The 26472-nt window shown below is 40.5% G+C and overlaps 1 protein-coding gene across 1 annotated transcript in view; it reads right to left on the reverse strand.

Annotated features, from left to right (window-relative positions):
• The window catches only part of tmem178bb (transmembrane protein 178Bb), a 62215-nt gene extending 36133 nt beyond the window's left edge, over positions 1 to 26082 (reverse strand). The window contains exon 1 of the mRNA XM_030781751.1: positions 25701 to 26082. Coding sequence (XP_030637611.1) covers positions 25701 to 26082 — 382 coding nt within the window. The remainder of the gene's footprint in view (positions 1 to 25700) is intronic.
• Positions 26083 to 26472: the final 390 nt, after the last annotated feature.

Consider the following 26472-nt stretch of genomic DNA (forward strand, 5'->3'; position numbering starts at 1 on the left):
CTCTCAAAAGAGAGTTTAAAAAAGGGCTCAAAACTGAGTAAATGGAATCAAAACATCAAGAAGTTATCTTGAAAAATGTAACATATCATAGTTATACCCAAACAACACTCACTCTCTAAGCTCCTTATCCTAATCAGGGTCACAGGGGGTGCTGGAGCCTATCCCAGCGCTCATAGGATGAAAGGCAGGGAGACACCCTGGACAGGTCACCAGTCCATTGCAGGGCAGACACACAGACAAACACATTCATACCCGGGCACAATTTAGTGTCTCCAATTCACCTAACCTGCATGTCTTTGGACTGTGGGAGGAAACCCATGCAGACACAGGGAGAACATTCAAACTCCACACAGAAAGGATCCTGGCCGCCCAGCCAGGAATCAAACCCGAGACCTTCTTGCTGTGAGGTGACAGCGCTACCCACTGTACCACCATGCTGCCTCCACCCAAACAACAATGAAACAGATTTACATTTCTACTTAAAATAAAATGTCACTGTATAGCAATAAATCATTTTCAGGCAAACCAAAGTAACAATATGAATTATGGATAAATCTGTGGTACAACCTTGAAAGTAAAAACTTGTCCCTGTATATCAAAATAAGCTATGCCACAATAAATACATGTGAAATTTCAAAATATGGAAATGTTTAAAAATATTTTAATACCACATACCAGGCTTCATTGGGTTATTGAAAGAGGAGTGATAAAGTGATATTGCTGTGGAGTGAAGGCTGTGGCGAGGCCAATCCAATATCAGCTTAAAGCATTTCACCTAATTCTCTTCACAGGAACTGTTCAAATAGCATGTTAAAATCCTGAGCGTCCCTTTAATAAAGACAAGGATATACTGAGGAGGACAGAGGAAATGTTTTGGGGATGTTTTTGAAAACGAGTTATGATTGCGCTTGAAGCTGTAATATGTTGTCACCAGTACACAGTGATTCACAAAACAGTCCACATATCACTTATCATTTTAAATTCCCTATTCCTGCACTCACTTTCAAAGCCGTTTATCCTAATTAGGGTCACCAACCCAGGACCTTCTTGCTGTGAGGCAACAGTGCTACCCACTGCACCACCATGCCACCCATTCCCTATTCCATTATTCACAATTGTAACAACCCTCTCCAGTTTCAACCATTCAGCGTTCAGTGTCGTCAATCTACTAATCACCATCCTGATCACCAAACGTCTCCTTCACCTGTCTACACTTTGTTATGTTTTGACTTGTCCCCCTATTTATACTCCTGTGTTTTAATTCTCCCTTATGAAGTCTACTCTTGTGAAAGCATATACTAAACTTGTTAAAGCTGTTTCAAGATCCTGTTGTGAATCCGGTCTCGTTTGTCAGTCTAGTTTGTTCTTCACGTTCTGTTCGCATCCTGCCTGATTTCTGTTTGTGTCCTGCCTGGTTCCTGTTTGTATCCTGCCTGGTTCCTGTTTGTATCCTGCTTGGTTCCTGTTTGTATCCTGCCCGGTCTCAAAAATAAAGTCCTGTGTTTACGAACTTGCATCCAGCTCTCTGTGCAGTCTGTGACAACACTGAATGTTAAAATAGCGATTTCACTCATGTAATCATCATTCCTTTCATTCTCAGAGAAAAAAAATTAAGATGCAGTAAAATGACTATATGTCTCTTGTATTTGAATTTATCATTTTTTGGCCTAAGGTCTTCTGGGACTATACCACCTACAACAGGGGAGTCAGAGAAGTCACATGCAGTAGGCCTGATGAATGAATGAATGAAGCGCGTAGCCTGTTTCTGTAACCAAAAACCTCAGTAAGTTAAGTTAAATGTTCTACACTTCATAGAATGACAATGCTATATAGACAAATAATTTCTAACAATAAAATTGAGAATGACATTAAAAGATTATTTGGCTATTGGTCTGCCTGCCTGAAATTTTTTAGGTCTAGTGGTTAGGGCTGTGCTTGTAAAGTTACTTATATCTATCTCACCAGCCATTGTTGTCACGATGAAAAGTGTTTTCTTCACTGCTCAGGCAAATCAGCAAGCAATCAAGTAAACTAGATTACTCCTGTGCATGCCCTACAAGCTAATGGTACGGCCCAAAATGCCATATAACCTCAGGGGGGTGTTCCAGAAAGCGGGTTTAGTGAAAACTCTGAGTTAGTTAACTCAGAACAAGTAGTAAACCTCCTACTAGAAGAGCCCTATGGCAAAGCCCCCAAACAAATACTGAAAAACATGAAAATGAGAACCAAATATTGATTTAACAACATTTTTATCCTGCCCCAGGAAAGAAAATTTTCAAATTTGAAAAGCAAAAACCATTGTTCAGCTGTTCACTGCAAATCATGGAAAAGGAAATTCAAAATGACAAGTGACTGATGGACTCAAAATTGTGCCTTAATCAAAGTATTTATTGTGTACACATGGCTACATGGTCCCCTCCAACAAAATGAAGTAAGCAAATCCTGATGATTGGTAAACTGCTGCCAAGTGCATTCCCCAAGATTTTACACTAATGAACAATGTTAGCAACAGATATCTCGTCTTCTTCGACACAAGATCCCTTCGCTCATTTACAGTTTAAACAACATAGACATCTCAGCTTGCATCAAAGGCCAACATCTCACCATTAAGAGGACAAATGGCCTGTCTCATCTCTTTGTCTTGTGGCCAACTACACACCTGACCAAAAATCGTGTGTTTTTCTTTCAGACGGAGGTTAAAGGACCATTAAAAACCAGCCCTTATTACTGCCTGACCCAGTTCCTTTTCCAAAAAAATATAATGCCCCCACCAAGCTCTACCAAAATGAGTGCACTGAAACACAGTAGTTTGCCCCCACCAAATGTGGCAGAGGCAGGTCCAAACAGTGGAACTATATTCACAACCTCGGCTTATATATTTACTGTCTACATAAGTATATCAAATCTTAACACAACTGAGATGTTCCAGAATGTTCAACTGTTAAGGCAGACTGTTTAGCTATATAAGATTTAAATGTTCTCTCCTGTATTAGAGTCATGGACCTAAATATGTAAAGAAAATAAAAAAGAGATAGCATTGACCAAATTGTTGACCTATGTTGGGGTAGTTACTCAAAAAAGTAATTAGTTACAAGTACCAATTACTTCTTTAAATTGTAATGGGATTATTTTACTCATTACTCCTTTTGAAAAGTAATTACACTACTCATTACTTTACTTTTGAGTTACTCTCTAAAACTACTGATTCCCCAATTTACCACATAAAAATACAAGGACCAACATCATAGTACTTTCATTACTTTATTTTCAATGCAACAGCAGAGCAAAGTATGAACACAGTTAAGGGCATAACATATCAGCCTTTAATTAGAAAACAGTGTAGCCAATACTGGAATATCCTATACAGTAAAAATAATATCAGATACAGCACCGTTAGTTTCGGAGGTAGCTAGTAATACGTTCTGGTATCATCATCAGCTGACAGCTGCGTTATCCATATTTTGTGATTAAAATTAACGTTAAACCTCTCCATATTATTGTCCTGGTTGGCTGCCCCGTGTTTTTGAGTTTTCTCAAATGTAGCAGACCTTGCTAGCTAGCTAACTAACCAGCTGTTGGTCTTGTCCCATTTAATGAGAGCTACTGTCAAGGACCCAATCTCTCCTTAGTGACGGTGGGTAGCCATATTATAGATGTTCAATTAAGGTGAACAGATGTGTGTCACATCATAGCTGCTTCTATAATCATGTATTTTAACATCGCTGGAAGACTGTATTGACCAATTAGGACCCAGGACCAGAACTATGAGTTTTAAAAGTCAAATTTAAATCTTAAGCATGAAAAACATTGTTGTGAAAAGGAGTGTGTAACGCAGGAAAGGACATTTTAATAATCCAGTAACTGTAATGTGAGTACTTAAATTTGAACAGTAATGCTTTACTTCGTTATGGAGGAAAGTAATAAAATTACAGTAACACATTACTTAGAAACTCGTTACCCCCAACACTGTTATTGACACACCAGACTCAATATTTGGTAGCACAGCCTTTGGTCAAAATAATTGCAATCACATGCTTCCTACATCCTGCACCTCTCTACTGGCAGTTTGGCACATTCTTCTTGTGCAAACTGTTCCAGTCCCCCCAGATTTGGAGGGTGCCCTCTCCAAACTTCTGTTTTGAGATCCTTCCAAAGGTTTTCAATGGGATTTAGATCTGAACTCAGTGCTGGTCACTTCAGAACAGTCCAGCGTTTTGACTTGAATAATTCCTGGGTGCTTTCTGAGATGTGTTTGGAGTCACTGTTGAGCTGGAAGACACGTTACCTTGGACAGTAACTCAGCCTTCTGACACTGGGCATGATGTTGTACTTAAAAATGCCTTGGTATTCTCCTGATTTCATGATGCCATGTACACATTCAAGGCATCCAGTGCCAGTAACAGCAAAGTAACCCCAAACATCATTGAAGATTCTCCATGTTTCTCTGTAGAGAAGGTGTTTCTCACCTTTGAATGCTTCATTTTGTTTTGATTTTGTAAACACAGGGATGGTGTGTTTTAGCATAAAGCTCAGTCTACTCTCATTTGTCCACAAGACACTCTCCCACAAGGATTTTGGCATGTCCAGGTGTGTTTTGGCAAACTGCAGTTGAGTGTTCTAATGTCTTTCTCTCTCAGCAGTAGGGTTCTCCTGGGTCTCCTACCATATAAGCCCTTTTCATTCAGTTGCCGATGGATGAAGCAACGCTGAAACTGTCTGAAGGTCAGCTTGAATCTGTGTGGCGAACTGCTTTCCCTGCCATTTGAAAAATCTTTCACTGCAATCCTTTCAAGTTTTCTCTTGTGCCATGGGCATTAAATTCCTTGATAACATTGTGTATTGTGAAAACAGGAACATTGAGATCTCTGGAGATGAATCTGTAGCCTTGAGATTGCCCATGCTTGGTTACAACCTTGTATTAGACTTCCTTAAAAAGTTCTTTTTTCCCTCTTATAAATGCTTATTGTAGTGCACACAGTGACATAAAACGGGAGAATTAGTCCTTTTCTCTATTCAAACTGTTTGAATGATTGATTTTATATTGCAGGCATGCACAACTCACCACAGGTGAATTCAAAGTACATGAGAATCACGTAATTGAAATCTAATTATTTCTAACTACGTGTACAAGGCACAAATTGTCAGGGCCAATTTAGGATTTCGTGTGGAATAAGCTAAGACTAGTACATTATTCAGTGTTTTTTGTTGTGTTCCACTGAAAACTAAAGTAACAAGTATGCGGACACCAAAAGACTTTCTAATTTCAACTGATTTCTGGAGGAAATTTTGAAAAATTCTTTATTATTCAAAAAATGCGTGCAGGGGCCTGTATTTTTTGCCTCAGCTGTAGGTGCTAGGTAAGTGACTGTACAGTGTTATCAGGAGGAGTAAACATTTCTAAATGATCACACATCTTCGAATGACACATGAACCCCAGACCTGAGATCTGAGTACACTCACCGTCAGAGACTGAGCAGACTTTCTTACTATTTACTCCACTCGTCCTCTTAACATGGAATTCTCATGAATCAAACCATTATGTATGTGGTCCGGTAACTAGAATATTATATAGGGAAGATGAATGAATTGCAGCATGGGGTTTTCATCAGTTTTGTGCTCTGGTTCAATCTCATGCTGAGCAGAACTGGCAGAGCGTGCCAAAAGCCAATTAAAAAGGACAAAAAAAAAAAGAAAAATCTAATCCGCTCGCTTATCAAACTGGTGGGAGTTCGCTATGCCTCATCTGTCCTTTGCACTGCACTGGACCGTCACTCTTCCAACTAATCAGCAAGTTTTTAGTTTGTCTTGTTAATCTTTAATCCTTCAAAGTCAATTTTTGAACATGCACAATAATGGGAGAACTGTCAGTGTGCTGGCCCCACTCTGTTTTTGGAAGTTTGCACATTAAGAGAAGAACGAGATGAATGTAAAGGTATTATCATAATCTGTGGAGGGATAAAATTATTGGTGGCCATTATGAGCTGCTGCTATCTGACCACTGAGGAGGAGAAATGTTTAATTGAAGGTTTGAAAACAACTGTCCTCCACTTGTAAAGGCACATCTGTGTCAAAGATTTTTCTGACACTGAGAGCAACTGGATAATGGAAGCCTGGCTCACTCTAACAGGGTGAAATTTTTCTGAAAACAGTTAAAGTTGAAGAGATTCTATTGAATAAGTGAATAGTTTAGGAGAAAATGTGGTCTGCATCTTGCACATCATTATGAATTCGGGAGGAAAATCTTTTCCAGGCATGCTTTTGAAAGAAGACTAGTTTTATTGACTGATTCAGTGATTTCGCATCTATGTGTATAATGAAACACAGCAGACCAGAAAGAGTGATCAATAGATGTAGAAAATGCTCTTCCTTCTCTAACAGAGGAGCAAGCGGAAATTGAAATCCTCATGTTCCCTTGAAGATTACAAAAGTACACTTTTACGTAGGCCAGCAAAACTAAGAAGCTAGAAGACACACAGTTGAGATGAGTGTGGGACAGACATTTTAAGCACTAATGGGAGCTTTAGCTTGCAGTGGTGGATGGTCGTGTGTGTGTGTGGGGGGGGAGGGGGGGGGGTGAAATACACACTAAGATGAAAGGAATTTTTGGCTGTTAATCTATTTGTCACATAAGATGTACATTAAACTTATGAGTCTCCCACTTTCAAAATAAAACTATTGACAAAATATTTTGAGGAGCAGAAATAAAACTATGGTTCTCCTAACTGACCAAGACCAGGCACACTACAAGAACAACTGTATTGTAGACAGGAGAATAATAGTGCACATAAAGTGTAGCACTCAGATGGGAAATCACCAGCTGGACCATTTGTAGTCCTCTGTCTGTTGCTGCTGAAGGTAAGAGATTAAAATTACTGTGCTTAATTGCTATGAGGGCTAAATGGCTGTCTGCAAGAAACACAGTAGAACATCTACACCTATCAGTGAGGCTTCAACTGTCTGTATCCATATGCTAAGCACCTCACTGATCAGAGAGTTTTGTTAAGATCTGCAGACAAAGCCACTGTCTGTCAACTCTGAGCCTGCTGCCAGTGGGTCCCAGTCTCATCAGGCAGCTTCAATTCCTGCCTTTCATTCTTTCAACAGTTAGGAGACATCTACAGCAGTGCAGTTCCTGTGATGATGGTCACTAAATGCTCTCCCTACAGATCTACACTGAGGAGGAATGGATTTCCTAGTAAATGGATGCTGTTTTATGTCACAATGATTACAACTTGTTTCCAGAGGAGGATGTACCAGAAACTAATGTGTATTTATTACATTATTAAGATATTTAAATCATCATTGCTGAGGAGTATTAACACAAAGCAACTGGCTGCTGTGCCAGTTATATGTTATTTTTCAAAGGCCAGTGTAGTAGTTAAAAGCCACAGAGTGCTAGGAAAACTGATGTTATTTTGGTCTTGTTGATTCCAAGCATCTCATTTAGCATTATCTAGCCTTTCAGATAGGTGTAAATAACATCAAAGTCTGTGATGATGTGGAAGCTGTGAAGATTGAAAGTTTATTGGAAAGGCTGTGTCACTGAAAAGCGAGGGTTAGACCTACTGTTCAGATCAATGCTGTGCCTGTCATCTCTGTATGTTATGGCCTTGCATTTCAACTTAAACTTTCAAAAAAATTCTGCCAAGTATGCAATCAATTGTCCATGTAATTTTCGTCTTGGAGCAACCCCATATTTGCAGCGGGGGAGATAAAGAAGGATCACAAGGAGTCAAATCAAATTTTGGGCAAAAGCTTTCATCCCAGCAGGTTAAAATATATTTGGAGATTAGAGGTCCAGCTGCTCATTCAAATGAATTGAGCACACTGTGGCAAGACGATTTCTGGCCTTTCAGAGGAAAATGTCAAACCTGGCCCTTAGGCAGAGGCAACCTTCATTTTCTTCAGCTTTGGTTCCATATAGAACAGGAACTGGGGGCGGCAACTGAACCTTCTTAGACTTTTGGGAGTATGGGACAGAGAAAAAAGGGACTACAACATTGGTTCAATTAAAAAAAAAAAACAAAAAAAAACTATAGCTGAAAAGTGTAGCCGCTCTACTCCCAGTACCTCCTTGAGGCACTCCAAAATCTTCCCAACAGTAGGGGATTATGCTCCAGTTAAATATGTATAATTTCCTTTTGATAAAGTGTAGGCTGCCATTTCCTCAGCATGGGATGATTCATTGTTTTACAAACAGTATACTAATTAATGCACTAATGTAGCTGTTTCAACTATGCACACGAGCCTAGTGTCAATGACGAGAGAAAGGATGAGAGGGAGCAAGAGAGAGAGAGAGAGAGAGAAAGAGAGAGAGAGAGAAATTGGGTTTGTGGTGAGGCCTTCTTTCATAGCCACTGGGCGAGTCTTCCAGCCTTAGATTTCAGAGTGTGATGGGCCGTGGCAGTCAATAACCAATCATGTTCTTTCTGCACAGGTACAGAGGTCAGGACAAGCAGCTGACACAGAAGGTGTACTGAAAGTTCATCAGAAGAGGCTTAGATTAACTCTGCCACAGGCTTAGAAATACATTACCAGAAGGCTTTGTAAATGTGACATACAATCCATGTGAACCCTGTATTGCCGTAGCTGGTTAATGACTACAATAACAGTAACATGAACTTCTTGAGTCCATTGTGGATACACGGGGCAGTGTTATATCATTCATTTAAAAACATTATCATGTTCAAGCAGGAAAATGCCAAGATACATAAATTCTGACATGGAACAATGTTGACATACAGTGAGTCATTTGTACACCTACCTAGTTATGCAGTACAATAAGAATCTGGGTCAAGAGTGCTTGAGTATTTCAGAAGCCTTGGGCTCCTCTTCTGAACTGTTACAGCTCCTTCTGACCATAGTAGCAGAAAATACATCACAGCACCTCAACCCCCATCTCTGCGGCTCTAGTCAGCAGTGTCCTTGCATCAAATCTTCCAGCAACCCCCTCCCTGCTCTGGGCTATGACAGCTTCTCTTCCATTTGTTGGTTGGAATTATGCAAGCTTACCACTGAGTCAAAACTGGGCAAATTATTTATCGTAAGGATTTGTTGAGGAGGAAGAAAAGGGGTGAGAAAAGCCAGAGGCAAAGAGTAGGCAACGCTGCCAACTTAAAATATGCTTCAAATGATTTTTTGCCTCAAACCGATAACACATCCCTCTAAATAAAGCTTCATACATGGAGGTAGACAGCAAGTGTTTATAAGAATATTAATTCTACCTTTGACAGAGAGCAAAAAATCTTATGATGTATGCTATAGATAACTCACTTTTTAAGGCAGAGTTCTGCTTCGGAAGCTGTTCTCATCAGTCTCCCCTACATCAATATCCACTGCCTAGGTTACAGATAGGACTTGGCCATTCAGGCTTGAAAATCAATTTAGTCGATTGGGTGAAATAACCCTACCCTCTCTCTCCAGGGAGGGCTCCACATCTGAGTAATTTTTGCTCTTGGTTTGAATCTGTGCTTGACAGGGTTTTGGCACAGTGACTCCAAGGACATAGGTGCTCACACTCTAAAACAGAACATACACTGATATTCAGTGTAAAACAAGCAGTGGTACATGACCCCTGATTACAAATATGAATACACCAATATACATATAGGTCACATTGTTCACGTAATCTTTGAATGAATAGGTCAGCTGGAAGAATATGTGGTGTCAAGTCAAATGCTGACTGATCATGTGGTCATGGCACGGCATGTTTGCTATATGACTCCCTGCAACAGAGCTGCCCCAATGCCCTTACTGTAAACAACATGAATCATATCCTCTACAGTACAGCACACACAGATGCCTATGTCAGTGCGCCCTCATACTGAAATGCCACTGTGCCAACTTAGGGGCCGAGGGGGATTATTATTATCATTATCATCACATTCAAACATACACATACATTATTACATATATGTACATATACAATTTTTTTTTGTACTTTATGGACAATACATAAACAAAATTGTAAGTGAGATAAAAGAGGATGTTGAAACAGAAATACACTGAAATGATAAGAGTAGATATCCACTCAAAAGAGAGACATAACTGATGAATGAATTTCCAAGACAAGTGATATGGACAAGCTGCTGTATCATTCCTGTCCACACAGACTTACTAGTGGCATATGTCTATCACATGTCCATGAAGCCATTCAAATAGCCACTCTGAGGTCTATTTTCCCTTTCCCAAAGTGTCCCAAAACCATTACACAGTGGCAGGAATACTCATTCAAAAGCTCAGTGGAGAATGCTAAGCACTCAATTAACATCAGTTGAATAATACTTTTTCCATCTATCTCTGAACATGTGTTGAATAAAGGACTTTAACAGTATGTGTTTTCCCACAGTCTGTGTTGCCATCTGTAATGAAACATTTCTTTGCCACAGCAAGCAGTGAATGTCCATCTTTCTTCATTTCTCTCATCCACTGAAACAGCACAATAACTGCTTGTTGGTGGCCACAAAAGAGTTACATATCCCCAGAAGAAGTTTTAGAACTATAAGGAGCAACAAATTACCTCACGAACAGACCAGAGCAACTCGTAGTTCAAGGTCAAATAGCATTGTCTTGTCAGATATTGATACTTATTACTTATTAGAAATTGAGTTCTCTTTACTAATTACAGACTAATTAGTCTGTCCTGAGTATATGATTGATCTGGTCTATAAGAATAATAATCATTCATTCATAGTTTTGTTAAAGATAAAATCAGGCCTAGTGAGTCTCTACAGAACTAGTAAGTCTCCACTTTTAAACTTCATGAAAACAAAAAGAAAATAACTTGCTTTGAATGCTCCAAAGCTAGAATGGTCTTGGTCAACTTGCCATGCTGTGTATTAAGCAAGTCATTTCAGACCAGGCCATCTCTCCAGAGTGCCAAAGTGAAGTCTCCCTGTATGAGTAACAAGCAGAGTCGATGTCGAGACCCTTTAAAGATTGACCCTAATACTGACTTAATCTTAACTATGAAAGCTTTATGCAGTAAAAAATGAACTGGCCAAGCTAAACAAAACAGTGTTTGTCACTTCACTCAGAGAACAGAGTATACAGTCTAACAGCACGGTGTTTTAAGTTGTTTATTTATCTGTTTATTCTCTGGGCGATGCACGTGTTTTTCAGATTACTGCATATTCAGGTGGTGACTGCAGCCCTCTAGGTAATTACACATTTAGAGATATGCAGGCTTTTGTCCCTGGACCTGATTCAATGATCTTGTTTTTGTGTCTGCGGCCTCCCAGGAGGAGGAATGGATGGAATAGCAAACGAGCAGGAAGCAGCACGTAAATACAGACACAAGGTAGGCGGGCATGGCAGAGAATGCCGTCCTCCCCTGCAGTCTGCCAGTGCAGAATCTCTCCGTCTCAGAGCCCTCACAGATGGACAAGGTTACTACAATGCTGACAGTCCATTTGCACACCATGACTGTGTTTCCAGTTTATGCCGAATGAAAGAGAGCGACACAATGGTGGGGGAGGCTCCTTGTTGTGTTCCCCGTTGTAACAGCGTAGTAAAAATAATGTAGAGATTACAATGATTGAAACCACTGTTTATACTGTTGCGCTGAATTATTACTGGGGAGACGACAGGGTGGATGCATCTTCCTCTGACGTGTCTTGGCTCTCATTCCAAGCCAAGCATTCCACCACATCTATATCTGCAAGGTTATCTTGTGCGTGTTATGTAAAACCTTTGTCTCACTGCTATTTAATACAGTCACAGAATCATCTCCCCACAATAAATCGCAATGCTATATCAGTGTTTAACTTCTGTTGATATTGTATCATAACAGATGGCTTCCACTTTCACATAGTTACTTATGAATGAGTCTGTCCCACTTGTTCAGTCTTCTAATGGGTAGTCAGTGGGACTATAGTCTTCCACAGTCCTCTATAATGTGTTTCATTCTCTTACTGATCACCAGTCAGAATTTAAATTTAAACTTTTCAGCTTTTTGATACCACACATGCTAAGCATTTATTTCCAGATGACCAAGCATGAAGCTGTACAAGAGAAGTGAACTGCCAATGGTGCTGGTCAAAAGTACACTCTTCATTTAACTGGTCTGCTCTTGACATTCATCTGAACAGGGAGTCACTTGGGTTCTGCAATGGCAATCCACAGTAAGTTTATTATACTCCTGTTTATTTAAGAAATGAATATGTAGCACTTTTGATGTTTTATGATGTTTGATTTTCAGCTTTTCAACATAAAACTTTCTAAATTTTCAAATATTAACCGACTGCCTAGATTAGTTCTGCATTTTAATGCCAGATGTGCATTATATGTTTTTAATCAATACTTTTTGCTCTAGCATATCTCTCATGTGTATATATACAGTATATATACTACATGTATCTGCTTCATAAATTGCAGTCATGAAATTCAAAGATAAAGGAAGCAAAAACTCAGATTCTCTGAAGTGTATAGTGTTACATGCATTTGAGCTATGCTGGATGGCAAGTCATTCATGCTCATCATCTCAGAGAGTTTAAGGCCCGGAAGACACTAATGACAGAAATGTAATAAAAAAAGAAAAAAAAACCTTGTTCTTTAATGAAAGAGATGAGGGGGGCATGACTATGTCTAGTGGATGGTGTGTCATTTAGAGCCTCACAGTCTCATGTGGTGAAACCACAATATTGCCTGGGTGACTATGTTCGGCACTGAGGTCATTTTGCTGCTGCACTCTTGTCCGCATAAAGGTAAGCCACTCTGCAAGTGTTGCCATGCCAACTGTAGGAATCATCACACTGCTCTGGGGCCTGTCTGAGTGACCTCACTGTGCTGTCAGGTTTGGTGACATGAGCCTGTCAGCTATACTGGGACTACGGTAGTCAGGATCTCAGGTCTGACTTGTAGACATGGTGTTTGGCAGTCACGATCTCAGGCTTGTCGTGTGGCCTTGCTGTTTGGTAGCCTGCTCCAGAAAAGCCAACACCGAAAGACCAAGGAGGCTGTACTGTGAGAGATGGCTTTTGCCTGTTATGATGGGAGCCTGACTTCATGACTGTTAGTTTAGAGACACCAAGTTACAGTCCTGAGGGAAAGGCTCCCGCTCAGACTGAGGAAAGGAATGAGACACATAGGAGTCTTTCATGCTAACAGTAAATGAACTCATATATTTTACTTATTCATAATTTACTTTACTGCTCTGTACTGTGTTTTACTATATTACTATTCATATACTCCATATTTATTTAATGGAGAGCATGTATATTTCTATTTGATTTTTCCACAGTTTTTTATTCTCAAAAATTTTGATCCGGTTAGCATATATATTTTCTCTCCAGTTTCTACATTAGCACTACATTAAAAGATGCTCCTTAACTTACTTTATTTACATAATTTCTTCTCTTTAACCAATGTCCACACTATAATTTCATGTAAAATTATTTCCAATCAACCACAAGACAGTGTGTTTAACTTTTCTCCTAACAGAAAATTGTGCATTATTACAAAAAGGGCATATCCAATGATAGCCAAAGCTGTTGGCAACTGCCAGAAGAATGGTATGTGAGGGGTTAGCCGCCATATGGATCACATAAACTCCCCTGGACTGAAGGGGAAAGGGGTTGCAAGGAAATCAATGGCAGGCCAAGCCCTGAGAACATCATTAAAATTTTGATAAACTTTTTACGCCTGCTGCATCTACCCTGCGTGTGACTCTGTTAGTCACCTTCGGCAGTTTCAATGCAACTTTGAATGGCATTAAACCTTTAATCAGGTTTGTAATGTGTCATTAGTAAGAGAGGGACCTTGTCTGGCTTAAAGCGGCAATGCTGATTGATCAAATGTCAGAGTAATGATTTTCAGCTGGAGTCCATAATCTTACAGGAGCTAACATCTACCACACAGCTGTGCAGACATGCACCTGTAAATATCAACAAGATTAGAAGGGCAAACATAATCTCTAACTGCTGGTAATTACAAAACTTCCAGTGGTCTTTGATTTGATTTAACCCGAAACAGTTTACTTTAAAAAGACAGTAGTTACTGCTGCTGATGCTAAATGAGTTTGTGTTTGGAGAGCACTTGATGAAAGCAAAGCAAGCAATCAGGTTAAATTAGCTGAGCACGACCCATTTATCATGTTCATGGCGTCCCACCTTGGCTTTGGCTTGGCTGATGCACCTTGCACTACTGCAGATTGCATGTGAGGTCATCTGAATAAATGCATTCAATGGCTTTGCGAAGGTCACAGCCCTGCTCTGCTATTTTGCTCCCTTTTTTGGTTTTCTATATAAAATGTAATAAAGAAACCATATTATCATTTCTGCAGTGCATCGTCCGAGTCATTTAAAACCAGTTGCTGAGGGTCGTGAATGTTTTCAAGTGTGTGTGTGTGTGTGGGGGAGGGGGGGTTTCTGGGTATACTACATCATGTAACCATGAAACTACTGAGTTAGTTAAATCATAATGAATAAACTTAGAGTGTGTAGTCATGTGTAAGTGAATGTAAATGTATGTTTGTGTTTGTGTGTGAGAGAGAGTGAAAAACAGGCAAAGTGGTTCTAGCAGTACGGCAGAGAGTCTGGGCAAGGGCAATTACCCATAGGATACCCTGATACAAACACACCTAATATGATAGGGAAAGACAGAGTGTTATCATCCTCTCCTGCGTTGTATCCAGAGAGAGAGAGAGGTAGAGAGAGAGAGATGCTTTCACAACACCCTATCAATATCACCAACTCTCTTTCTCACACCCATCATCCTCCAGTCCCTTCACAGTCAGAGTCCTCCAACCCCCCCTCTCTATTTTCCCATTCATTGTCTATCTCACTGCACTGTCTTACTGCGACAAGTCAGATTTACTGGTGAGGGGCTACTGCAGAGGTCAGGAGGCTAATAGTATGAGACTGTTCTTTTACCATAGCCACTCCCAATATGGACCAGTAAACAGGACTCATGATGGACTGATGGCTTTTGCTCTAATGGGTTAATGACATCCTTAATACTTTGTCACTTTTTGAGAAATATTTTATTTTGCATTTTATGAAAAATGTCACATAGGAAAAGAGGATATAACTGGGTAAAAAACATTTATTTATACAAAATTAGAGTACTCTAATGTTTTACAAATCAGATGATTTCTGCATTGTCCGTAATGGGTTGCCATACCCTATAAAAAATGTTTGAAATTCATTTCTCAGCCAGGCCTCAGCAAAATATACTATTGTTTATCTCAGAACAAAATGTTCCAGTAGGCAAGGGGCATTAGATTCTCCAGGCTCTTACTACACATTTTTGTCTATTGACAGCACTACTTAAGTGAACTTAACAGCATGACTATTTCTGAGATTACAATTACTCAAGTTTCTGAGCAGCCATAACTCTGGGTCCAGGCACAATATAAGTCCATGAGTAGAGGAAAGTGTATCACATGCGACTTGTTAAAACCCTTGCACCCTCAGGCATTGCTATGTTGAACGTAAGGATGCACCCTCTGCCACACCACATCTAAAGCAGAGCAAGAATATGTCAGGGCTATATTTCTGGAGGGGGTGCTAGAGACCTGGTGAAGAAAATTAAATGGAGTCAGTTAAAATCTGAAATTTAGTTTGGATGTAAGCCCATCCCTGCACAGATCACTGCATAGCTGTGCATGTAGTCCTTCTTCCACCACACATGATGTATGTGGGTCTGGGGGTGCCGAAGGTACAGGGATCACAGACCTAAGAGCCTTATAGATTACAGGGCTAATGGTACTTTGATTGAAAATATTAGTCATTATGCACTGATTGATTTATTCTCCTTTTGACCTGACATGTTACTTTTCCTCTCAATTCCTATATGTATTCAGAGAGTTGTACTGTTCAGTGAGGGCCTCAGAATATGGAAGCAAATTAATGTGTTATAGCATACTACTGTCTGGTCTAAGCATTTCACATTTCAAATCATGCCTTTCTCAAACTTCCCCATACAGTACATTAAAGGACTAAGTACTGCTTCCATAGTCAAAGTCATGCTGAGAGCCACAGACACTCAGCTGAATAATATCCCAAAGGATCTCACTGCCAGCAGACTGGCAGCTTGCAAATAAGCAGCAATGCAGAGATCACAGCATCTCTGGAGAGTTACGTGTGTAGGCGTGCTTGCAAGTGTTTGCCCTTCTCACCATAACTTTGTTATCATATATTCAATCATGCATCATCTAGGGAAACAGAGAAGCAAATCAGTGAGGGTAAGCAGAACATTTCCCTGTGGTGATGAAGCTGGAGGACAAGCTGTAGTAAGTGCATATAGGGTCACTCAAGCGAGTGGATGGTAATGAGGGCATAGGCTTTGGCCTAGAGAAGTATTTGTCCATATGGTATCTGGATGCAGGGCTACAGCTGTCACATCTACAATTTACACACTTAGGTCTTTAGAACCATTGTTGAAAACACCTCACTTTATTCCTATTTGACATGGAAATGTCTGCAAAAAGAGCTCAAAAAACTGTTTGGAGTTAAACTTAGCTTCAGAATAAGTCAGTCTATGACCCTGTTTTACTGATAGTTTAGATATACACATTGTAAGAAACAGGTATGAAAATGTGTTTGCCTTCCAAAAGTGCTGGTAAGGGAGAAAGTAAACTAAACAAGGAGTTTTCCTTTTATGGCATGTTCTCTGTCCCCTTTATGGTCCAGGACTGAGGACAGAGGTCAGAGGTTAGATGACCATTAGGGGTCAGAACATCCTGCCAGCTGAAAGCACCTTTCATGTAAAACACTTGTTAAAATGGTATGGTTGACACAGACAACCCTCACATCAGAACCCATATATATGATCACTCAGGCTTTGTCAAACTGAGTTGAACTTTAACAGCTGAACCAGAAGCTTTTACAGAGTTGACTCAGTAACATCAATAAAAGTTCTTCTCCAAGAAACATCCGGAAGTTTTACTCTACACTAAAATCTATCAGTATTTACACCAAATGCCAAGGTATGGTTTGGAACACTTTTAGGAAAAAAATAAACCCCTCAGCCCAGTCAGTGCGTAAGGTGAGAACTAAGGGGATATTTCTGCTGGCTTCACTCCACACAGAGATTTTCACATCATCTGTGGGTATCTCTGAATGAACAGATGGCACTACTGCACTGATCTGTACTGCCTTTTTTGACACACATATTTTGGTGCAGTGCCAGATCAAGACTGGCTCTCAAATGTTATTGCACATCAACTTGATGGTGATTTCCTCAGGCCAAAGAGTGGCCCATCTTACTTCACCATGTGAATATCTTCTATGCTGCAGTCGTCTGCGACGCTGAAAATGGAATCTTAGAAAAGGCATTCTTGTTTTTCTCAGCCCAAGCTATCTCACAAGAAATCAAATACACCAATATTTAGCTAATTTCAACACATTTTGTTAGAAAGAAAGGAGAAAAAATAGTATTCTACCTTTCTAGTATTCTTATATTCTCTCTCTCTATCTGTATAGCTCTCTCTGATATTTGCAGTTCACCTGAATGTTTTGTTGATTGGACACCACGCACACGTTCCCTGTTAAAAAAGCAAAGTCAGTGGAGTGGAAACAAATATCAAGCCATTTGATTCAGTGTCTCATGGCTTGTGTGGATGGTTTTATGCTTCTTTGTCCTGCATCAGCAGCACTGACAGATAGAGACAAGAACAGGAAGGGTTTAGAGACAGAGCCGTTAGTCCGCTGAGGCAGTGTCACAAAACATCTCTGTGGGTGAGGATGGGATCGTTTCATTGGTTGATATTTTAACCATAGCGCATTGGTGAAGCTGTAGCTTAACAGTTGTTTTTAATTGCGTTAATTGCAACAAATGCAATTCAGTTGTTTCAAGCCAAAGACATTGTAGTTTCAGTAGATAAAATGTGGGTTTAGTGAAATGGTTACAGACCAGCTGAGGGAAGTGTGTTGTTTTGTGCTGTGAAATAGGGTGCTGAAATGGGTCGGCTGAATAAGAATGATGGGCCAAGGAAGTTGGGAAATGTACCTTCTGGTGTTCCTTTTCAAGCTCTGTCACACCAAAAATATACAGATGAGGAACATCAAACAACACATAAAACGCTCCAGGGACAGACAGAGGGAGAGAGACTTTCAGGAAGAGTGAGGGCTATGATTGTGTTTCTGTCAAAAAAGATCTGAAGACTTTCCCATTTCCCATGTCTTTCCCTGGTCTCATCTTGCATTAAAGATGAATAAAAAATGTAACTCTCATCTGACATTACCTTAATGTACCATGATAGGGTAACAAGGAATGTAAAGCCACTTTGAATAAGGCTTCTGGGCAGGCCATCTAACATAACGTCGGATCTCTTGAATAACTTTAGAACTATGGTAGCATAATCAGCACATGTAAGAGCCTTAAAAATTGCCAACACGCCAAACAAGCGACAAAGGGGATTAAAAAAAACTGCCTACAGAAGTAAAAATGGAGTAAACAGAAAATAATGGATAATTTAAACAATAAATTTCAAAGAATGCTAACACAGCATTCCACAACTCATTCTTGCTTTGTAAGGAACATAACCATAATATGGCTACGGAATTTTTCTTGTTTCTGTTTCCAACTTTCAATTATTGGACCTGTTCTGGCAGGTTGTGAAGCCACAGTGATGAGGTGAACAGTGGGGCGGAAGCTCAGAGCCCAACACCTATTTCAGGCTGTCGGCAATCAGGGCTGATCCAATTATTTGCAGAGAAATGGATGTCATTCAAGTGTCAAAGCCATTTCAGTGACCTGTTTGCTATTCACCCACACCAGGCTTTTTAATTAAACATACTTCAGAGGAACAGGAATCAGAATAGCAAATAAGTTGTGTGTTTGTGTGTGTGTGACAGAGAGGGAGAAGGAGAGAGAGAGAGAGAGAGAGAGAGAGAGAGAGTGAGTTTTGAGCACAACTGCACAAAAAATGATTGTTATATACATACATTTTACTTTTGTTGTTTCGTTTTGTTTTGTTTTGTTTTACAGGGTGGCCTTGAACGAGTGGTCTCGAGGTTAGGGATCAGATACTACAGCATGTGAGAAAAAGCCTATAACCAAAGCCCACTAACCAAGACAGCAGCACTGCCCTAAACTGGCTCATCTCCACTATACATGCAATTGTGTCTTTGTGAAATTGTGAACCACTGAATTAAACCCATATTTCAGGCTGGACGCTTACGGTATGAGTCATAGCTTTGGATAGTCTGGGCATGTCTGTCTTCCATGAGTCCGGAGTCATAGCTATCCCTCTTGACCCGGGTAAAGAACTGCCCTCCTCACACTTAGCAACTTGTCTCTTCACATCTTCGTCAGTGCAGAGTTCAGTCTCCTACCTCATTCATCTCTCTCACCATCTAATTCGCTCTGAGCAACACACAGTCAAAACACTGTGCAGATGCAGATGTGCCAAGAAAAATGTTATGAAGCGTTTGAACGGCCCCTTCACTGCTACTTAAACACAAGAAGATCACAAATAGCCATGAACTGATATGCAGGTGTTTCTGTGACAACACAGCATACCTTCTGTCTCTTGACAGTTATTGATATAAGTATTTGATTATGTTCACTTTGAGCTTGTCAAGGTATAAGTGCTGAGTTGTGGTAAGGCTTTCTTTATTAAGTTTTATCATTTTCATTAAGAGGCATTTGACTGATGTCCTTAGAAAATAATGCACGTGAAGCTATTCGGTCACGCACTTAAAACAGCTGATGTAGCTGCCAAACCAAATCCTTCAGCATAGAGAACTGTTATGTGTACAGTTCAGGTGAAGCTCTGATGTTTCATGGTATCTTATGATGCAGCAGTACACATATATGCACAAGCAGACATGAACCTTTTCTCTATCTCACTACATGCCTGTTCTACAAATACCAACCAGCAGTTAAAAAAAGAAAAAGAGGAAATAAATGAATGTCAGCATTAGAGAGCAGAAATAACATTAGTCAAACAGTGCTTTCGTGTTGCCACGACAACAAGCGGGGGAATCATTTTCTCCCACTGTATGATGTCCCTCCCACTCTCTGCTTGTGGCTCATTTGCTTGCTCAAGCACATTGTGTGAAATGAACATTCTGGCCTGTCATTCAAACAGCAGAGAACATGCCTTGTGCAGTGCACAAAGTACAAACCAGTGAATGATCCCAAAAAGACAACACAAGCTTTATCTTATCTAGTTCGATTTAGCAGTGCCATTAATACAGTTAACAGTGCAGTTAGAATACCTCTCTATCTGGGATAATTCTCACTTTGTTGGACTCTTGAATGCGCTCCATTCAGCAGGGCAGCTGTGGTCAACGTGCACCTCATTAAAATAACCCCAGTAACTTAATGAGTGCCTCTGCGCTCTCAAGCCTCTATAAGAAACTGACTGGTATCCTCGCTCTTTGGCCATTCCTAGTGGAGGAAACCCAACTCTGATGAGCCATTGATGAAAGAAGAAATGGGAAGGGGAGATGGAAGAGAAGTCAAAGGGGAGGGAAGGGGGGGGGGGGGGTCCAGTAGAAAGAAGGATGGGGTAGGTCATGCATCAGAGATCAGCAGTAGTCTTGGTTCCAGTGAGGGCTCAATCAGACCCTTTGAGGTTTGTTCTGAGCTCAGGAAATGCAAATGGGATGAGAGCTTACTTGGACACAGATAAAAGTTTATGTGTTTTGCCACAGCATCCTCTACATGTGTGATCACTGCATAACAATCACTTTTGATGAATTACCCCAAAGATGAGTTTCATTACTTGTTACTTTTTTCAAAATTGAGGTAAAGCATGATTTTGCAACTTGGTATTTCTGGGAGGTTATTTCAGATGGCAAGGTTTTTCTTCAGGTCCTCAGATCAGACTTTCTTTTTAGGTTAACATCTTTAAGAGTTGTGCTTAAAAAGGGATTAGTGTTCTGTACCAGTGCTCTGACTGATTCAGACCTGGTCATAAGTGATTCACTAAAACACAGTTGGATCCATTCAGAGAATTCCCACTGACATTTATCATTCACGAATACAGACGAACACATTATCTACATTATGTCACATTTTCAACATATCCTTTTTGGGAGATTAACCTGCTGAACCATAAGAGGTGCAAATGCCATTAGCTGTAGAAAAAAAAAAAGGTTTTGAACTCAGCATCACATTAAGTGAAGCTTCTAATGCATTTGTCACTCATCCAAATCCAATCCTGAGCTAATGAGAGAACCAATAGATCAATGCGCATCTTTCTCTTTGACATGATGCCTTGCATGCCTTAGCACCCTTATGTCTGGAGTCAATGGCACTTGACAAGGTATTCTATGCCTACCCTGACCTTACTTTCCTTCCCAGACTACCAATCAGAGACTCCATGTCACAAGGGAGACTTCACATTTATAAAGCAATGTATGAAATAGATTTGGAACAATGGATAAAATAAAGATTAAGCTCTGAGACCAGAGGGCCAAGAGTCATATTCTGGTAACTTTTTTTAACTAAATGCCAAGGATGCAGCATAAGTGGGTAAAGATTGTGGGAGATTGTTTTCTTAAAAAGAAAATTAAGAGCAAGAGGTCAAGAGCCTCATATCTGATGTCTTTGAACCCAACAGTAAAATGGCAAAATAAATCTTAATCTAGTTTTAGATATTCTCTCTAAATTCAGCAAATATCCATGTCATTCCATTTGCACAAGATGAATACACATGCCAGACTCATTTTCTCAGATAGCTCCTGTAGCCATTCCTTCTCCCTCCAGTTTCCTCTGTCATTGTACAATTAAGCTGCATCCATCTCAGTGGACTTGCTACCTGGGATTTCAGAGAACACACAAACACAAACACACACACTTAGTCAATCACTGGTCTTGAATACCCCTGTGTCTCACTGACAGATCATCCAATAAGATCATCCAATAAGATCAGCCAAAGCAGTGTTCTTCACCTATCAGTGTGTGTGTTTGAGAAAAGAGAGGGGGGGAGAGAGGGAGAGAGAGAGAGAGAGAGAGAGAGAGAGAGAGAGAGATCAGTCAGTGACCACATTGCACAAGGCTGTTCCCCCCTGCTGTTTGCTCTGCGTCAGCTTCCTCTGTATTTACACAGCATTGTTTCTGGGAAGAGAGATACGCCAGACTTGTCCAGGGAAGCGAACAGTACAACAAGAGGTTATAAAACATCAATACCCATTCTCTGGCTCAAGGCCATGAGTGAGAAATAGCATTTATTAAGACACTCCTTCTTTCTACCCTGATTACTCCTATGGAAATCCTTACACCTCCACAACTGTGTACCTCAGCATGTATACAAGGTGTTGTTTCATAATCTTTCATTTCCTTAGGCACAACTTGTCTTTGTGATCACTATAATAATAATAAAAAAAAAAAAACAGGACAGGCATCTATGTTTAATTTCACTGAAAGCTAAGCCACTGATTTGTATACCTTATTGCTGACAAACAAATGTCAGAGCAGTGGAAATGACCGTTAATATAGTAGGATCATTTTAAGGTCTTCCTGCTAATGTAATCAAAGAAAAATTAAAATGGCTCAATGCCCAGTTCTCAATTCAAAATCCTTTAACTGTAACTTAGTGGACATTTTGCTTTGTAGAATATATAGCTGATGTACCTTTTGTCACTAAATGGGATATTTGACATAATTAATTTTTATAACCCAATTTAAGACCTAGCTTAAATGTTAATGATTTAGACGGTGAGGACAGCATCTGACAACTTCCAATACGGTTACAAAACATTTATTAAAGATATCATGGGTGATTCATTAATGTTATGTGCACAAATCCTCTGATCCGTTCCAGATGATCCCTTCCAGAAAATGCTATTTTTTTCCAGCACAAAATACTAGTGTTATCCTGAGTATGACCTACATAAAAGAACCTCTCCTTTCGCTGGCCTCAGTTACCCTTGCATTTTGGAAGCAGTTTTACCATAACAAAGTCAATAGCTAGTCATCCAGCTGCAGACAGGGTTACTTGAATAACGTAAAACAAGTAGGACAGGGAAAAGACACCAACCACTATTGATAAGAGTGTTTGTGACCCCACCAGTGTCTGTTAAAAAGCAGAGAGGACAAAATAAAATGCTGCAATGACAAAACAAATCTTTCAGCCCTGAATCAATCTTGATGTTCACCTAATTGAATTGTTATTGTCTTTTAAAATAAATCAGTTTTAACTGGATACCTCAGCATTATCAGCTAGTAAACAAAGAGTGGTGACCTCAGGGGGTGATTGATCCAAGTTTAACACTTTCCAAAGACATAAGACACAATGGTATGAAACCAAAATGATTATAATGTCTCTTTACCCTTTCTTTAATAAGAGAAATGTACAAACTCTTCCGCCTCTTTCATCATTCTAATGTCTAACTTCAGTTGAAAAACTACTGATATGATATACCTCTCTCTGCCCGCTGTGAAGGAGATTCCAGGACCCAGGGAGACAAAAGCCAACCTGCCTCCCAGGACTCTATTTGATTATGGGCATCACATATGTTCCCCTGAGAGTTGAGTCATGAAGTGAGAGGGTGTGGCGTGCCTTCCCTGAGCATCCAATCTAGACACTTGGGCAGGGAAATGAGATCTCTGAGGGAGCATAGGGTAATCCTATCCCTGCTTCAGCTGGAGGTCGCTAACAACACATCTCTCCCCACCTCCCTAGCCTTAGATTACGTCCTTTCATTAGGATTTTCTGAATGCTTGGGGGAGGGGAGATGCTCTCTCTCTCTCTCTCTCTCTCTCTCTCTCTCTCTCCCTCTCTCTCTCTGTGTTCCTGTTCCTCGCAATTGGTTTTCATGGCCTAAATGTCTTCATCATTGCCTGATGGGTCTCCCATGGGGACTCCAGGACAGATGGTGAATGCTGAGTGGGACTTGCTCCTCCTCATGTGATCTCTCCCATCCAAGCTCTGTTCTTTGCGATTTTCAGCTGCCCTCAGGTACTGTTCTTGCATCTTGTTTAATTGCCAACTGTCCATGTCCATATTTCTGTTCTTTCTATATCTCTATTTTCCATGCTATCACTTAAATATTTCTACATTTTCCTCTCTCCTTCATAATATTTCTCTAAAACATCCCTCTATTTTTCCCTTGCTTTTCAGTGCAATGTTGAAATTGTTAACTATCCCCAGCTCAAGTAAATTCTAGGACTATCACTAGTATTTTTCTTCTTTCTCTTGTTTCTTTTGTATACAGTTCTTCATTCAACATTCCCTCCACTGATCTCCTTTCCCTCTTATCAGCTTTATTTGTTCTCATTTCTCTCGCCATGTCATAGTCTCAGCTTCCCTACCCTCCATCCACAGGGACCTCACTACAAGTATGAGGACAGAATGTATGTGTACTTTGTCAATGGAGAGTCAGGTCAGCAGATTTTATGCAAACATATGCCATCCTCTACCCTCTCTGTTTTTCTTTCTCTGTGTGTGTCTTTCTTAAACCTACAATAACCACAAACGTACCTTATGGACTCAGTGAATAACAGAAACTTAACTTTCTCTCTCTGTCTCTCTCTTCATGTATAGCCAACGAGGACTCTCCATTGATTTTCATGTAACTGTAACCTAACCCTAGTCCTAATTATAACCAACAAACCTTCAGTGCTTTTAATAATAAAAGCTGTTTCTTAATTTAAAAAGCTTCTGGGGACACACAAAGTCATTACAAGGTAAGCCTTTTCAAATATACCTTACACATTCTGTGAGGTTCTGTAAAACTTGAACTATTCTCTCTCTCTCTCTCTCTCTCTCTCTCTCTCTCTCTCTGTCTCTCTCTTTCCCTCTCTCTCACACACACACACTCAAAAAGAGGCTATCACTACTGTCACTGGCAACCGGATGGTTTAGCATAACATTGCAATGCTATGTAAATGCTACTTCCCCATGGACACAGAGCATGTTGGCAGTGGCAGTCTCCCTAGAGACTAAGAGGAGACAAAGGGTATTTGCTGATCTCGCAAAATACAAGCAGTTCATGCTACACAAAGCTCCAAAAGAGACAGCACTACAAGGGCATTTCCTCACCACAAAGCCCAAATTACATGATACCAAATACCTTATAGAACTCCTTGTCAAGATGGAGGCCCACAGTGCCCTTTTCAGGGTAAGAATTTATTGATAAATTAGTGCAATCGAAACCAAATACATTAGGAAAATAGGTGGTAGTTTGACAAGTGTAGTATGAATAGATGTTTAGAAAATCATGCATTTATGATGCAAGCTGTAGGGCTTAAAACCTTTCAAAGATCTGGGCCAATTCAAACAATGGGAAAGCATTGTTATTTGTCTCATCATCTACTCTAGAACTCCTTCGAAAAACGTTATTACTCATTGCAAATACTGTGCATAGATGAGTTGTATATCGACTGTTCTTTACAGAGCCCTGTTTGGATATGGCACACCCTGGCAACGCACAACTTGGCGGTAAACTCGAATGTTGGCACGTGAATGTTGACGTAAAATTATGTATACTTCATGGGTTAGGCCACAGAGGGAGGTGAACTAACAAATACAGGTGTGAATTGGCATCTAAAGTTAGTGTCAAATGGAACTCCGGACTCTACTGCTAAGCTACAGTCAAACGATATTCACACAGACACCAGTGACTTAAACCTCAGTGCGCGTAGACGCACAGAATGTTCACAGAACAGCGGCCATGTTTTGCTTTTAGAGCCCTCACTATACCTGGCCAGCGTATTTTCAACTTACTGCAAAAGAAGCTACCTGTTTTTACTAAAGCTCACGTAAGTGAGGACGACACATTGCTGTTCCAGAAGACGTGTCATACCTTTCCGAATAAGATCCTCAATATCTTGATCGAAGCCCAGCCGGTGGCATTTGCTCCAGAGCCCCATGTTAGTTGAATTGTACTGCCTGCTGCACTCGTCCGCGGCGCTCATGGCGAACAGCTGCCGTCGGTTCCGAGCCAAGAGCAGCTTCTCCTCCCAACGGTCCAGGCGCGAACGGCTAGCGCGCAACGGGAGGCTGTTGTTAGGAATGTAAATAAAACCAGGGTCTTTTCGGCGACTGGAAAAACTTCTGCATCGCTCCCGGTACCTTCTGGCGTCCGTCTCGTACCAGTGGTCAGAGCAGATAGCCACGGCCAGCATCCCGAGAGCGCAAAGAGAAAGAGAGAGACCGGCGTAGAGTAGTAACTTCCCAGCAGCCATGCTCACATTCGCTCAAAGCCTCATCAGCACCACAACAGCTTGGACAGCTCCTCGACGTGCACCCGCATTGACTGGCTCAGCTTACATCACCTCGCGGGACCAATAGTACTACCATTATAAGGGTAGTCAACATGCAATCGAGTTTCATATGAGAGAAAATATAAAAATCGTCGGACCGAAAGAATTTGCGTCTTTCAGCCGGAGAGAGAGTGAGCTGCTGTGTCTGTGCGGATGCCTGACAACAGAAACGATGCTTATCTCAGTCCCGCCTCAGCGTCCATCTGTAGCCCTTCCCATGCAATTTGTCCGAATGAGACACGGCTTCCAATGGACGAAAGCGCTCCAGATCCACACACTTCCCTGTCAAATATTTTAAACAAAGGGGAAGAC

This window comes from Chanos chanos, chromosome 1, assembly GCF_902362185.1.
Source record: "Chanos chanos chromosome 1, fChaCha1.1, whole genome shotgun sequence".
NCBI classification, from domain to species: Eukaryota; Metazoa; Chordata; class Actinopteri; order Gonorynchiformes; family Chanidae; genus Chanos; species Chanos chanos.